Raw genomic sequence first — 14,859 nt, 5'->3', positions numbered from 1 at the left:
CTATATTCTGCTGTATTCTCTGACAGTCCCCTTCACTATCTGCTACTCCACCAATCTTAGTGTCATCTGCAAATTTGCTAATCAGTCCACCTATACTTTCCTCCAAATCATTAATGTATATCACTAACAACAGTGGTCCCAGCACGGATCCCTGTGGAACACCACTGGTCACACGTCTCCATTTTGAGAAACTCCCTTCTACTGCTACTCTCTGTCTCCTGTTGCCCAGCCAGTTCTTTATCCATCTAGCTAGTACACCTTGGACCCCAAGCGCCTTCACTTTCTCCATCAGCCTGCCATGGGGAACCTTATCAAACGCCTTACTGAAGTCCATGTATATGACATCGACAGCCCTTCCCTCATCAATCAACTTTGTCACTTCCTCAAAGAATTCTATTAAGTTGGTAAGACATGACCTTCCCTGCACAAAACCATGTTGCCTATCACTGATGAGCCCATTTTCTTCCAAATGGGAATAGATCCTATCCCTCAGTATCTTCTCCAGCAGCTTCCCTACCACTGACGTCAGGCTCACCGGTCTATAATTACCTGGAATATCCCTGCTACCCTTCTTAAACAAGGGGACAACATTAGCAATTCTCCAGTCCTCCGGGACCTCACCCGTGTTTAAGGATGCTGCAAAGATATCTGTTAAGGCCCCAGCTATTTCCTCTCTCGCTTCCCTCAGTAACCTGGGATAGATCCCATCCGGACCTGGGGACTTGTCCACCTTAATGCCCTTTAGAATACCCAACACTTCCTCCCTCCTTATGCCGACTTGACCTAGAGTAATCAAACATCTGTTCCTAACCTCAACATCCGTCATGTCCCTCTCCTCGGTGAATACCGATGCAAAGTACTCGTTTAGAATCTCACCCATTTTCTCTGAGTCCAAGCATAACATTCCTCCTTTGTCCTTTAGTGGGCCAATCCTTTCTCTAGTTACCCTCTTTCTCCTTATATATGAATAAAAGGCTTTGGGATTTTCCTTAACCCTGTTTGCTAAAGATATTTCATGACCCCTTTTAGCCCTCTTAATTCCTCGTTTCAGATTGGTCCTACATTCCCGATATTCTTTCAAAGCTTCGTCTTTCATCAGCCGCCTAGACCTTATGTATGCTTCCTTTTTCCTCTTAGCTAGTCTCACAATTTCACCTGTCATCCATGGTTCCCTAATCTTGCCATTTCTATCCCTCATTTTCACAGGAACATGTCTCTCCTGCACGCTAATCAACCTCTCTTTAAAAGCCTCCCACATATCACATGTGGATTTACCTTCAAACAGCTGCTCCCAATCTACATTTCCCAGCTCCTGCCGAATTTTGGTGTAGTTGGCCTTCCCCCAATTTAGCACTCTCCCTTTTGGACCACTCTCGTCTTTGTCCATGAGTATTTTAAAGCTTACGGAATTGTGATCACTATTCCCAAAGTAGTCCCCTACTGAAACTTCAACAACCTGGCCGGGCTCATTCCCCAACACCAGGTCCAGTATGGCCCCTTCCCGAGTTGGACTATTTACATACTGCTCTAGAAAACCCTCCTGGATGCTCCTTACAAATTCTGCTCCATCTGGACCTCTAACACTAAGCGAATCCCAGTCAATGTTGGGAAAATTAAAATCTCCTATCACCACCACCCTGTTGCTCCTACATCTTTCCATAATCTGTTTACATATTTGTACCTCTATCTCACGCTCGCTGTTGGGAGGCCTGTAGTACAGCCCCAACATTGTTACCGCACCCTTCCTATTTCTGAGTTCTGTCCATATTGCCTCACTGCTCGAGTCCTCCATAGTGCCCTCCTTCAGCACAGCTGTGATATCCTCTTTGACCAGTAATGCAACTCCTCCACCCCTTTTACCTCCCTCTCTATCCCGCCTGAAGCATCGATATCCTGGGATATTTAGTTGCCAATCATGTCCTTCCCTCAACCAAGTCTCAGTAATAGCAATAACATCATACTCCCAGGTACTAATCCAAGCCCTAAGTTCATCTGCCTTACCTACTACACTTCTTGCATTAAAACAAATGCACCTCAGACCACCAGTCCCTTTATATTCATCATCTGCTCCTTGCCTGCTCTTCCCCTTAGTCACACTGACTTCATTATCTAGTTCCTTACAGGCTTTTGTTACTACCTCCTTACTGTCAACTGACCTCAATTGGTTCCCATCCCCCTGCCACATTAGTTGGGGGATGAATTTGAATATCCACCCTTGGATTAGGATAATTTCTCATGTGCTAGTTGGAATACAGTTAATACCGGCCATAGCATGGAGCATACTAGCTTGCCGATCATGCAGGCGCCATGTGCAGCGAAGGAGGATGAAAACCAGAGCAAAGGCAAGGGAGACAATTTGTCAATCGAAAGGGCTAAGTCAGGTGGATCATATTAATTTGATATAATATGACCGGAATTCCTGAAATCACGTGACTGGCCAGCACATCCGAGGCAGGGAATAATGGGCGAGTTTAAAGGGGTAAAAACAAACATTAAATGGTGTCGATTGAGGAGATTAGGGTTAGTCTCCGACCAAAAGGGGGGATTGTTGTAGGGTATTCCCAAGCGCAGAGGCACCTGCAGTAAATATCATACTGTTTAAATGTTATTTGAGTAAGTAGATTCATATAATCCTAGTGAATAAATATATATATACACACACACATATACAAGTTGAAAGTATAGCCACATATTGTTATAAAATGGAGTACTCATCCAATGCACTGTGAGAACAAGATTGGCTAAGTCATATCGCTGGGAATGGTACTGTGAGACCCAGACAGTTAGGCTGACCAAGGAGGCCCCTCATATCAGCGTATAAGACAGTTGTTTTGTGTAACTGCAGACTGCACGAAGCAATCAGGAATGCAAGCTTGATAAAGGTAGAAGGATTCATTGTGAAGACTCAAGGATAGTTGATAAGGGGGTCTGGGAAACATCACAAGATGATCAGGGGGCTTGCTATGAGCTGATCACGTAGCCACATGATGCCTAATGAGTAATCTAATTGGTAATGTGTAATGTATGTAATCAATAACCGTTATGATTGGATCATGCCCAGCCAGGATGGGCTGACTAACTGTTTGAAAAATGTATAAGTATGCATGATTTTCGTTTGTTCGGTGGAGAGGCATCTGGACAGACCAGTGACCTGCTCCCCGCTGGCGTAACTAAATAAACTGTATGACATTGGAGCAGACCTGAGTGTCGAGTGATTCTTCCAGATTCATTCCCGCTAACAGTCCCAAGGTTAATTCCCAGTACGTATAACTGACTGATCTTGGGATGGGGGCGGAACTCAAGCACAATTACCATTCCTGATCACCAAGCAGGTGAGAGGAGTGAGAGAGAGAGCGCGCGGGCAGAGCGGGCGGAGGGGGGCAAGGGCAGAGCGGGCGGAGGGGGGCAAGGGCAGAGCGGGCGGAGGGGGGCAAGGGCAGAGCGCACGGAGGGGGGCAAGGGCAGAGCGCACGGAGGGGGGCAAGGGCAGAGCGCACGGAGGGGGGCAAGGGCAGAGCGCACGGAGGGGGGCAAGGGCAGAGCGCACGGAGGGGGGCAAGGGCAGAGCGCACGGAGGGGGGCAAGGGCAGAGCGCACGGAGGGGGGCAAGGGCAGAGCGCACGGAGGGGGGCAAGGGCAGAGCGCACGGAGGGGGGCAAGGGCAGAGTGTAGGAAGTGGGGGAATAAGTCCCAGTTTGATGAAGAAACCCAACATGTTCTAAAAGAGCACTTATAGAGTTAGAACTATACAATGTGTTATAATACACTTACTTTAGTAATTCAAGAATGGCCAAGACAATGTCATTCACGTAACAAAAGCCTGATGCTTCCGATTTCTTTGCATGGTGAAGTCCACCGGCCCAGTTGACAGCAATGTCAGTTTGCTGTTTGTTCAATTTAACAGCTCCAGCTGTAGAAAATAGCAACTTGCATTCATTCCACATGACATTTAATACATTTGGGAAACAGTACTTCTCAAAAAATATAATTTATAATGACAGCAATCTGTTTTACATAGTCTTGATGCAATGTTTTAAACAAAGATGTTTGAAGACTAAAACAAACAAATTACATTCCTCCCAACCAAATATTAAAGTTACATGCTAATTGAATTAGAAGGATTTCAAGTATAATATTGGCACGTCATCAAAGGGCTTTGACTGTGAAAACTCTCAAGCTGGGGCATTTGACTAATACGTACACCAGAACGTTGGAACCAGCAGAGGAATGATTAGCAGGAAGATCCAAGGTTTTATCCATAGTTAGCACTGGGTTAGCCTTTATCAGGCAGATTATCAGTTTAGACTCTACATTTAGCTTGGTTGGGGGTGAAGAGGGAGAGGATGCTCCTGCTCTTGATCACTATAGACCGACTTCTACTAGAAGGACTGGTATGATGTTCGATGAGTTGAGGATTGAGATCAGCTTCGATTTCCTGCTACATATGAACAGTCTGATTACCCAGCTAACAATCGCAGATGAGACCTCTCCTGTGCGGAGTTTGCAAGTTCTCCTTGTGACCGTGTGGGTTTTCGCCAGGTGCTCCAGTTTCCTCCCACAGCCAAAGACATGCAGGTTGATAGGTAAATTGGCCATTATAAATTGCCCCTAGTATAGGTAGGTGGTAGGGGAATTAAGGGAAGGTGGGGATGGGGTGAATGTAGGATGAGTATTAATGGGTGGTTGATGGTCGGCACAGACTTGGTGGGCCGAAGGGCCTGTTTCAGTGCTGTATCTCTAAATAAAAATAAAATAAATAATGCCCCTTGGCACCTGTGAAACTAGACACTGACAAGGAGACAATGCCTTCAGAATAGGACTAGAAAAAAAGTGGCAGAGGAAAACAAAAAACAATTCTGTTCCCCACTGCTAGCCAATGAAACTGGTTTTCTATTCAATATTTCAAAAAATTAAAACACCAAAAAGATTGGTTTGATAGGCAATTGAAAGTTAACGTCTTAAGGAACTTCTGGAAAACAGGCAATAAAAAATGCAAATAATGCTCCCAGGTTCATTTCTCTTTTTCAATTCTATTTCTCTAGAAATTATGTTTCACTTGTGTGGTTAGACCATATTTAGTACCATGCCGTTCTGGCCTCCATATTACCAAAAGGATACGGGGCACTGGAGAAGATGCAAGAGATTTAGAAAGCTGATAACAGAACTGAGACGTTATATAAATCCAGAAACAGCGCTCTGTTCTCTAGAAAAGAGAAGGCTGAGGCATGACCTAATAGAAGATTTAAAAGTTTTTCAGGGGTTTGATAGGGTAAACATAGAGAAGATGCTTTCACTTGTGGAGGGGAGACCAGAACTAGGGGTTTTAAGTAGAAAATAGTCAATAATAAATCCTATCGGGAATTGAGAAAATTCTTTACCCAGAGTGGTTAGATTATGGAACTTGCCACCATATAGAGTAATTGAGCCAAACAGCATAGGTGCATTTAAGAGGAAAGTAGACAAGTACAAAAGGGAGATTGCAAATAGATTTGATTGCTGATGGAATTAGATGAAAAAAGGTGGGAGGAGGCTCATGTAGAGAAAAAACATTGGCAGACTAGTTGGGCTGAATGGCCTATTACAGCGCTGCAAATTCTATGCAGTATCACTTACCAACCGACCCTCCAGTTGAGAGCTGACAGAATTCAAACAGTCCATCAAATACAGGGCAGTCTTCACCCACGTTAACTAACAGAAAGCACAAGTTTTAAAATACAATTTTACAAAAAGTGATAGTGAAAGATTATATTTTTGCTCAGTGACACACAGTATTATATAATGGGACAAAATATCCTTCCAAAGACATTACCACTAAATTGCTACCAATTTCCTGTTGTTCTATTGGAATGGCCTTTGCCTCATTTCTCCTGCCAAAATCTGTCAGTAGTTTGTGTCACTTCCAGCTCTTGAACCACTGCCCATACACATTTTACTTGATGAGACCCTTTGCCAGATGCTCGCCCAAGGCCTAATGGGCAAAGGTTTAGTTCAGTGCAGCACTAAGCCAGATAGACAAGAGTCGTTCCACATTCGCGATACCACAACGGATCTAAGCATCTCTGGTTAGGGGAGAGAGGGGGGAAGAGGAAGTGGGGGGAATTCCCTGATCCCCATAGCTAGCCAATAAATCCCACTGTGTGGGGGAATGCCACGCAAGGACAGGATTGACTAAATAGCCAGTTCACTCACTCTCAAGGCTCAAATATGAAGGCGAGGCACAAAACCATATCCCTGTTAGTGCCTTGAGGATGGGGAAGATTTGAATTTTGATGTTAAGTTTAGTTTTTAGTCTTCAAATCATCAGTCACTGAACTGAAATGTTAATTCTCATTTCTCTCTCCACAGATGTTGCCAGGCATGCTGAGTTTTTCACGCATTTTCTCTTTTTATTTCAGATTTCCAACATTCACAGTATTTGCTTTCACTTCTGAAAGACCTGACTCCAACTTGTGGGTTATGCCCCCAGTCTTCAATTCCCCAACCAGCAGAAATAGTTTCTATCTACCCATCAGTTCCCCTTGATATCTTAAAACTTTGATCAAACCAACCAATAAATCTTCTAAATTCCAAGGAATACAACACTAGCTTGTGTAATCTCTCCTCATAATTTAACCCTTTGAAACCATGTACCATTCTAGTAAATCTACACTAGATTGTGTTGAAGTCCAATATATCCTTCTTAAGGTGTGGTGGCCAGAACTGAACACAATACTCCAGGTCTATAAGGTTCGTATGCATGTAGCATGACCAGCATTTCATTAACACTCGGTGGGCTTTTGTACCTGTGTGTAACATTTTAATGACCTATGTATATTGATCCCCAAGTCTCTTTGGACCTCCACTATTTCCATCTTTTCACCATTCAGAATGTATTCTAATCTATCCTTTCAAGGTCAAAACCTGCCGATATTAAAAATCCACTTGGCAGTTTTCTCCATTCACTTAATCTTTAACTGTCTCTAATTTTATGCTTCCATCTATACCGCTTACAATCAAACTTTGGATATGTAGCTCTCTAGCTCTATCTGGTGAATACTTGAGGCCACAAAGATTCCTGTAGGACATCACTAGTCATATCTGTCAATTAGAGCTCCTGCCAGAATGTCCACTGTTTCCCACTGTTCAGCCAATTCCTTAGTTAAGTCAAAGATTTGTCTTCAATTCCAGAGCTTCAACTTTTAGCCAATAGTCTGGTATGAGGGATTTTACCGAATGCCTTCAGGACATTCCACTATCCATTATTTTAGTCACCTCTTCAAAAAATTCAATCAACCTAGTTCTCTCCGATCAGCTGAAAATTTTCAAGGTGCACAGTCACTCTACCTCTAATCAGAGACTAATAATTTTCTGCTAACAGATATTAAGGTAACTTGAGCTGCGATTCCCTGGCTTCCCCCCGTCTCACCTTTCTTAAATACAACCGTGCAAAAAGGGTTTCACTAAAAAGGTTGAATTCTGTTGAAATCATGCAATACTTGGATTTTAACAAGCTGTTGAACTAATGTGCAACAATTCTGCATTCCTCCTCTTTCTCAGAAAAGCACTGAATTGCTGGCATAATTAAATAGTGACCGCCACATGTAAAAAGGATGTGATGGGACAAAATGCATAAGTACATCTTCAATATCCTCCAAAGTCTGTCAATGTTTTATGTACACCACAAATTTTGTTGCTCAGTATATAATGAAAGTTCCAAATAAAACGGACAGCAGTATCTGACAGCCACAAGCCATGTGAAGGAAGTAAAGACTGAAAAGAACTAACTGAGAGAAAAAGATCTGTGACTAGGTCATATGAGACACAATGCGTCACAGAGAAAAGGGTCTACAGAGGGTTAAGGGTCGACAAGATCTCTTGAAATTGCAGAATGTCCACCTTTGCATTGAACTCCCCTTCGGAAAGTAGCCTGTGCAAAAACACAGGGGGAAAAAAGCTACACATATTGCATTTTTTCACGGAAAATGGGCAAAAAACCCAGAAACATCGAAAATAGGTGCAGAAATAGGCCATTCGGCCCTTCGAGCCTGCTCCACCATTCATTATGATCATGGCTGATCATCCAACTCAGTGGCCTGCTCCCGCTTTCGCCCCATACCCCTTGATACCTTTAGACCCAAGAGCTATATCTAACTCCTTCTTGAAAACATTCAATGTTTTGGCCTCAACTGCATTCTGTGGTAGCGAATTCCACGGGCTCACCCCTCCCTGGGTGAAGAAATTTCTCATCTCAGTCCTGAAAGTCTTAAGAATACGGGTAAACCTATGACCCCTGGTTCTGGACTCCCCCACCATCGGGAACATCCTTCCTGCATCTACCCTGTCAAGTCCTGTTAGAATTTTATAGGTTTCTATGAGATCCCTCCTCGCTCTTCTGAACTCCAGCGAATATAATCCTAACCGACTCAATCTCTCCTCATACATCAGTCCCCACATCCCAGGAATCAGTCTGGAAAACCTTCACTGCACTCCCTCCCTCTATAGCAAGAACATCCTTCCTCACATAAGGAGACCAAAACTGCACACAATATTCCAGGTATGTCCTCACCAAGGCCCGGTATAATTGCAGTAAGACATCCCTGTTCCTGTACGCGAATCCTCTCACTATGAAGGCCAACATACCATTTGCATTTTTTACCGCCTGTTGCACCTGCATGCTTACCTTCCGCGACTGGTGTACAAGAACACCCAGGTCTCGCTGCAAATTCCCCTCTCAGTTTATAGCCGTTCAGATAACAATCTGCCTTCCTGTTTTTGCTACCAAAGTGGATAACCTCACATTTATCCACATTATACTGCATCTGCCATGCATTAGCCCACTCACTCAATTTGTCCAAATCAGTGCTGTATCTCTAAAACTAAAACTAAAAACCCTGAAGCCTCTCTGCATCCTCCTCACAACTCGCCCTCCCACCCAGTTTTGTGTCATCTGCAAATTTGGAGATATTACATTTAGTTCCCTCATCTAAATTATTAATGTATATTGTGAATAGCTGGGGTCCTAGCACCGATCCCTGCGGTACCCCACTAGTCACTGCCTGCCATTCGGAAAAAGACCCATTTATCCCTACCCTTTGTTTCCTGTCCGCCAACCAATTTTCTATCCATCGCAATGCACTACCCCCAATCCCATGCACTTTAATTTTACATGCTAATCTCTTATGTGGGACTTTGTCAAAAGCCTTCTGAAAGTCCAAATAAACCACATCCACTGGCTTCCCCCTCATCAACTCTACTAATTACATCCTCAAAGAATTCTAGATTTGTCAAGCATGATTTCCCTTTTGTAAATCCATGCTGACTGCCCGATTCTACCACTGTTCTGTATGTGCTCTGCTATAAAATCTTTGGTAATGGACTCTAGAATTTCCCCCACTACTGACGTCAGGCTGACTGGTCTATAATTCCCTGTTTTCTCTCTACCTCCCTTTTTAAATAGTGGGGTTACATTAGCTACCCTCCAATCTGTAGGAACTGTTCCAGAGTCTATAGAATCTTGGAAGATGACCACCAATGCATCCACTATTTCTAGGGCCACTTCCTTAAGTACTCTGGGATGTAGATTATCAGGCCCTGGGGATTTATCGGCCTTCAATCCCATCAATTTCCCCAACACCATTTCTCTACTAATACTGATTTCTTTCAGTTCCTGTCTCACTAAGCCCTGTGTTCCCCAACATATCTGGTATGATATTTGTGTCCTCCTTTGTGAAGACAGAACCAAAGTATGCATTTAGTCGGTCAGCCACACCTACAGAAACTTTTACAATCAGTTTTCATGTTCCCCGCAAGCTTGCTCTCGTACTCTATTTTCCCCTTCTTGATCAATCCCTTGGGCCTCCTTTACTGAATTCTAAACTGCTCCCAATCCTCAGGTGTATTGTTTTTCCTGGCAAATTTATATGCCTCTTCCTCGGATCTAATGCTATCTCTATCCCTTGTAAGCCATGGTTTGACTACCTTTCCCGTTTTACTTTTGCGCCAGACAGAGATAAACAATTGTTGCAGTTCATCCATGCACTCTTTAAATGTTTCCCAATAACCTTTCACCCCCTTGCTCATCAAGAATCTATCTACCTCGTCCTTATAAAATATTCAATGACTCTGCTTCCACTGCCTCTTGAGGAAGAGAATTCCGAAGACTCATGACCCTCTGAGAAAAAAAAATTCTCATCTCTGTCATAAATAGGCGACCCCTTATTTTTAATCAGTGACACCTAGTTCTAGATTCTCCTACAAGGGGAAACATCCTTTCCACATCCACCCTGTCAAGACCCCTCAGGATCTTATATGTTTCAATCAAGTTGCCTCTTACTCTTCTAAATTTCAGCGGATGCAAGCCGAGCCTGTCCAATCTTGCCTTGTAAGACAGCCCGTCCATTCCAGATATTAGTCTAGTAAACCTTCTCTGTACTGCCTCCAACGCATTTACATCCTTCCTTAAATAAGGAGACCACTATTGTACACAGTACTCCAGGTGTCGTCTCATCAATGCTGAAGCATATCCTCCTAATTTTGTATTCAATTCCCCTCATGATAAACGATAACATTCTATTAGCTTTCCTAACTACATGCTGTATCTGCACAATAACCTTTTGCGATTCATGCACTAGGACACCCAGATCCCTCTGCATCTCAGAGCTCTGCAATCTCTCACCATTTAGATAATATGCTTCTTTTTTATTCTTCCTGCCAACATTATACTCCATTTGCCTATCTATTTCCCTTTGTAGCCCCCTTATGTCCTCTTCATAAGTTACTTTCCTACCTATCTTTGTGTCATCAGCAAATTTAGCAACCATACCTTCCGTCCCTTCATCTAAGGCATTTCTATAAATTGTAAAATGTTGAGACCCCAGCACAGATCCCTGCGGCACACTACTCATTACATCTTGCCAACCAGAAAATGACCCAGTAATGACTGTTTCCTGTTAGCTAGCCAATCTTCTATCCATGCCAATATGTTAGCCCCTACACCATGAGCTTTTATTTTCTGCAATATCCTTTGATGTGGGCATCTTATCAAATGCTTTCTGGAAATCTAAGTACAATACATCCCCTGGTTCCCCTTGATCCACATCACATGTAACTCCCTCAAAGAACTCCAATAAATTGGTTAAACATGATTTCCCTTTCACAAACCATGTTGACTCTGCCTGATTATCTTCAATTTTTCTAAATGCCCTACTATAACGTCTTTAATAACTTCGAACATTTTCCCTAAGACAGATGTTAAGCTAACTTGTCTGTAGTTTCCTGCTTTCGGTCTCCATCTCTTTTTGAATAATGGAGTCACATTCGCTATTTTCCAATCTAACAGAACCGTCTCCGAATCTAGGGAATTTTGGAAAATTAAAACTAACGCATCAACTACCTCAATAGCCACTTCTTTTAACACCCCAGGATGAAGTCCATCAGGACCTGGGGACTTGTCAGCCCGCAGCTCCAACAACTTTCTCTTTTGTTCTTTCTTCTCTTCCCCCCCACTCCTTCCTTGTTCTGCCTCTGTACTTGCTTAAAAGCTGTTGAATCTAACTTTTTCCAGTTCTGACAAAAGGTCACCGACCTCAAACATTAACTGTTTCTCTGTCCACAAATGCTGCCTGACCTGAATATTTCCATAATTTAGTTTTTATTTTAAAATAGCAACGTACATCTTTGCATCTGCTTGCTGTATTCAGACATGTTATCTGGACGGATAGACCGCAGAAACTTGATGTAGTCATCACTGTGGTATTTTGTCATTTCTTCAGCTGAAGCTTTGTGAGGGCGCTTTGGAAGAACAAAAAGGGAAATCTTTATATTTCAATTACATTTCATACTTCTTGAACTGATAGCTACAGAAAACATAGAATGCACAACATTATGGATACATTTAGAATTGAGAAATTCACTGTGTAGAATATTCTGTATGTACACCAATATTCACATACTTCTGATTGTGCTGGGGTCAACATAAACACCAGTGCACACCACAGCACTCCCTGCACCTTGCCGAAGTGGCCTTTTTCACGTCAGTCCCAGAGGTGGGACCAACACCAAACCCTGATTCTATCACCAATGCCTACATATTTCTAAAAAAAATTCATTTCCAGGATGTGGGCATTTCAGGCAAAGCCATCATTTATTCCCCATCCCTAAACCTTCAGAAATGCACTGGTGGGTCACCTTCTTAAAACACTGTAGGTCGTGCAGTGAAGGTATTCCCAGAGTACTGTTAGGGATGGAGCTCCAGGATCCTGACCCAACGACAATGAAGCTATGGTGAAATACATCCAAGTCAGGATCGCGTCAGACTTGGTGGTGATGGTGTGCCTATGCACCTGTCTTTGTCCTTTTAGGTGGTAGAGGTTGTGGGTTTGCAAGGTGCTGCCAAAGAAGCCTCCTAAGTTGCTGTGCATCCTGTAGGTTGTACACAATGCAGCACGGTGTGATGTAGAGGGAGTGGGTGTTTAAGCCAGCGGACAAGGCAATGATCATGAGCACTGCTTTGTGGCAGAGGCGCTATGGGGAGGTGAGCCAATTGTCAGAGAAGACCCAGCCTCTGAGCTGCTCTTGTAGCTATGACATTTGTGTGACTGGTCCAGTTCAGTTGCTGGTCAAGGTGACCCACAGAATGTTGATGGTGGGGGTCACAGCAATTGCAATGCCACTGAATGCAAAGGGGACGTGATTCTGCTTTCTCTTGTTGGAGATGGTCACCACCTGACACTTGCATGACTCAAATGTTACTTGCCACTCATCAGTCCAAGCCTGGATGTTGCTCAGGTCTCGCTGCACACAGGCACGACTGCTTCATTACAAGAAGTTGGGAATGGAACGAAGACTCTCCAATCATCATTGAACATCCCCACTTCTGACATTTATAGCGGAATTAGTGCATCATGAACCACACATTATTATTTAATATGAACTGATCTTACCCATGAGCAATAGCACAGGAGAATGAGGTAAAAGGTCTCTCCTCCTCTAATTGTCACCACTTCTGTCTCACTAGTTAATTCTTCATCTCCCTGTGATTTTATGCACGTCTCCCTGTCCCTGTACTTTTGTTAGATCTCAAGAAATAAGAACTTTTCTCTAACTCTGTGTTGGCCTCTCCTTGTATGTCCCCTTACTGCCCATCAGCATTTGTCTATTGTCTCAGGAGGCAGCTTGGATCAGTGGTAGCCTGAGTTATAATGTCTCCAATTCATCACCAAACTCTGGGGACTTGAGCACATAATAGAGACTGACACTGTAGTGCAGTACTGAGGGATTGCAGCTTTGCCACAGGTGCCATCCTTTGGATGAGATGTCAAATTGCCCGTTCAAGCAGATGCAACTGATCTCATGGCACTATTGGAGAAGCAAGGGATATCACTGCGTCCTCAACCACCACCAATATAGATTAACTGATCATTCACCTCATTGTTATTTTGGGACCCTGCTGTGCAAATTGGCTGCCATGTTTGCCTACAAAATAACAGTGATTACATTTCTACAGAATACATCAATGGCATGAAAAGCACTATATAAATGCAAGTTCTATCATCCTTTCTATAAATTTAATACGCTGCGTGCTTCTTGCATACTTAGTCATTCTCTCCTTTTCCTCCCACCTGCCATAGAAAACTCAGTGCTTGAAACATGTCACAAATTATCTAGTCTTTTTCCAGGAGTTGGAGGACAGGGGTTGCGCTGTTTTGCAGCTGCCGTTTCTGATAGACAACTGCTAATTATTACTGCTGACAGGGAGAGAGCAAAGTTCAGGGCCTGGGAGAAGTTTGAATGGGTTAAGCACTATAAGGCTGAGTAACACGGTCAGGGAACTGACCAGAAAGAAGCCAGGAGATTGCGCCTGCTACAGATGCAATTCTGTGAGTTATAACCTTAGGATAAACTAATTTTATATAAATACAGCAAATTATGATGATCTGAATGCACTGACTGAAAGGGTGATCGAAGCAGATCAATACTAACAGCGCTTTTTGAGGATGTAACTAGTAGGATAGTTAAAGGTGCACCAATAGATGTAATATACTTGGATTTCCAAAAGGCATTCAATAAAGTGCTACACAAAATGTTAATACACAAGATAAGCTCATGGAGTTGGGGGTAATATATTAGCATGGATGGAGGATTGGTTAACGGACAGGAAGCAAAGAGTGGGGAAAAATAGGGCATTTTCAAGTTGGCAGGTTGTGATTAGTGGATTGCCACAAGGACCACTGCTGGGGCCTCGACTACTTTCAATCTATATTAATGACTTAGATGAAGAGACCCCCCAAGTAATGTATCCAAGTTTGTTGATGATACAAAGCTAGGTGGAAATGTAAGCTATGAAAAGGACACAAAGAAGCTGCACAGAGATAGAGACAGGTTAAGTGAGTGGGCATCATGATGGCAGATGGATTACAATGTGGGGAAGAGAGAGGTTATTCACTTTGGTCATAAGAATAGAAAAGCAGAATTTTTTTTTTTAAAAAGGCATGGAACTTGTAAATATTGTTCTTCAGAGGGACTTGGGTATACTTGTACAAAGAATACAAAGTTAGTATGCAAATACAGCAAGCAATTAAGAAGGCAAATGGCATGTTGGCCATTATTGCAAGGGGACTGGAGTCGAAGAATAAGGAAGTTTTGGTACAATTATATAGAGCTTTGGCGAGACCACACCTGATGTACTATGCACAGTTGTGGTCTCCATGTCTAAGGAAGGATATGCTTACCTTGGAGGTAGTACAGCGAAGGTTCACGAGATTGGTTCCTGAGAATCTGAGTAAATTGGACCTATAATCCCTGGAATTTATAAGAATGAGCAGCGATCTCACTGAAACATACAAGATTCTGAACGAGCTTTGCTGTTTCCCCTGGCTGGGG

At 43.1% G+C, this 14,859-nt stretch overlaps 1 protein-coding gene across 1 annotated transcript in view; it reads right to left on the bottom strand.

Moving 5' to 3' along the window:
* The window catches only part of hdac1 (histone deacetylase 1), a 65,806-nt gene that overhangs the window by 36,564 nt on the left and 14,383 nt on the right, over positions 1 to 14,859 (bottom strand). The window contains exons 3-5 of the mRNA XM_068011780.1: positions 11,652 to 11,769; positions 5,614 to 5,688; positions 3,772 to 3,910 (exon numbers count right to left, since the gene is read on the bottom strand). Coding sequence (XP_067867881.1) covers positions 3,772 to 3,910; positions 5,614 to 5,688; positions 11,652 to 11,769 — 332 coding nt within the window. The remainder of the gene's footprint in view (positions 1 to 3,771; positions 3,911 to 5,613; positions 5,689 to 11,651; positions 11,770 to 14,859) is intronic.

The sequence above is a fragment of the Heterodontus francisci genome, chromosome 31 (genome assembly GCF_036365525.1).
Source record: "Heterodontus francisci isolate sHetFra1 chromosome 31, sHetFra1.hap1, whole genome shotgun sequence".
Classification (NCBI taxonomy): Eukaryota; Metazoa; Chordata; class Chondrichthyes; order Heterodontiformes; family Heterodontidae; genus Heterodontus; species Heterodontus francisci.
This window is presented reverse-complemented; position numbering and strand designations above follow the sequence as displayed.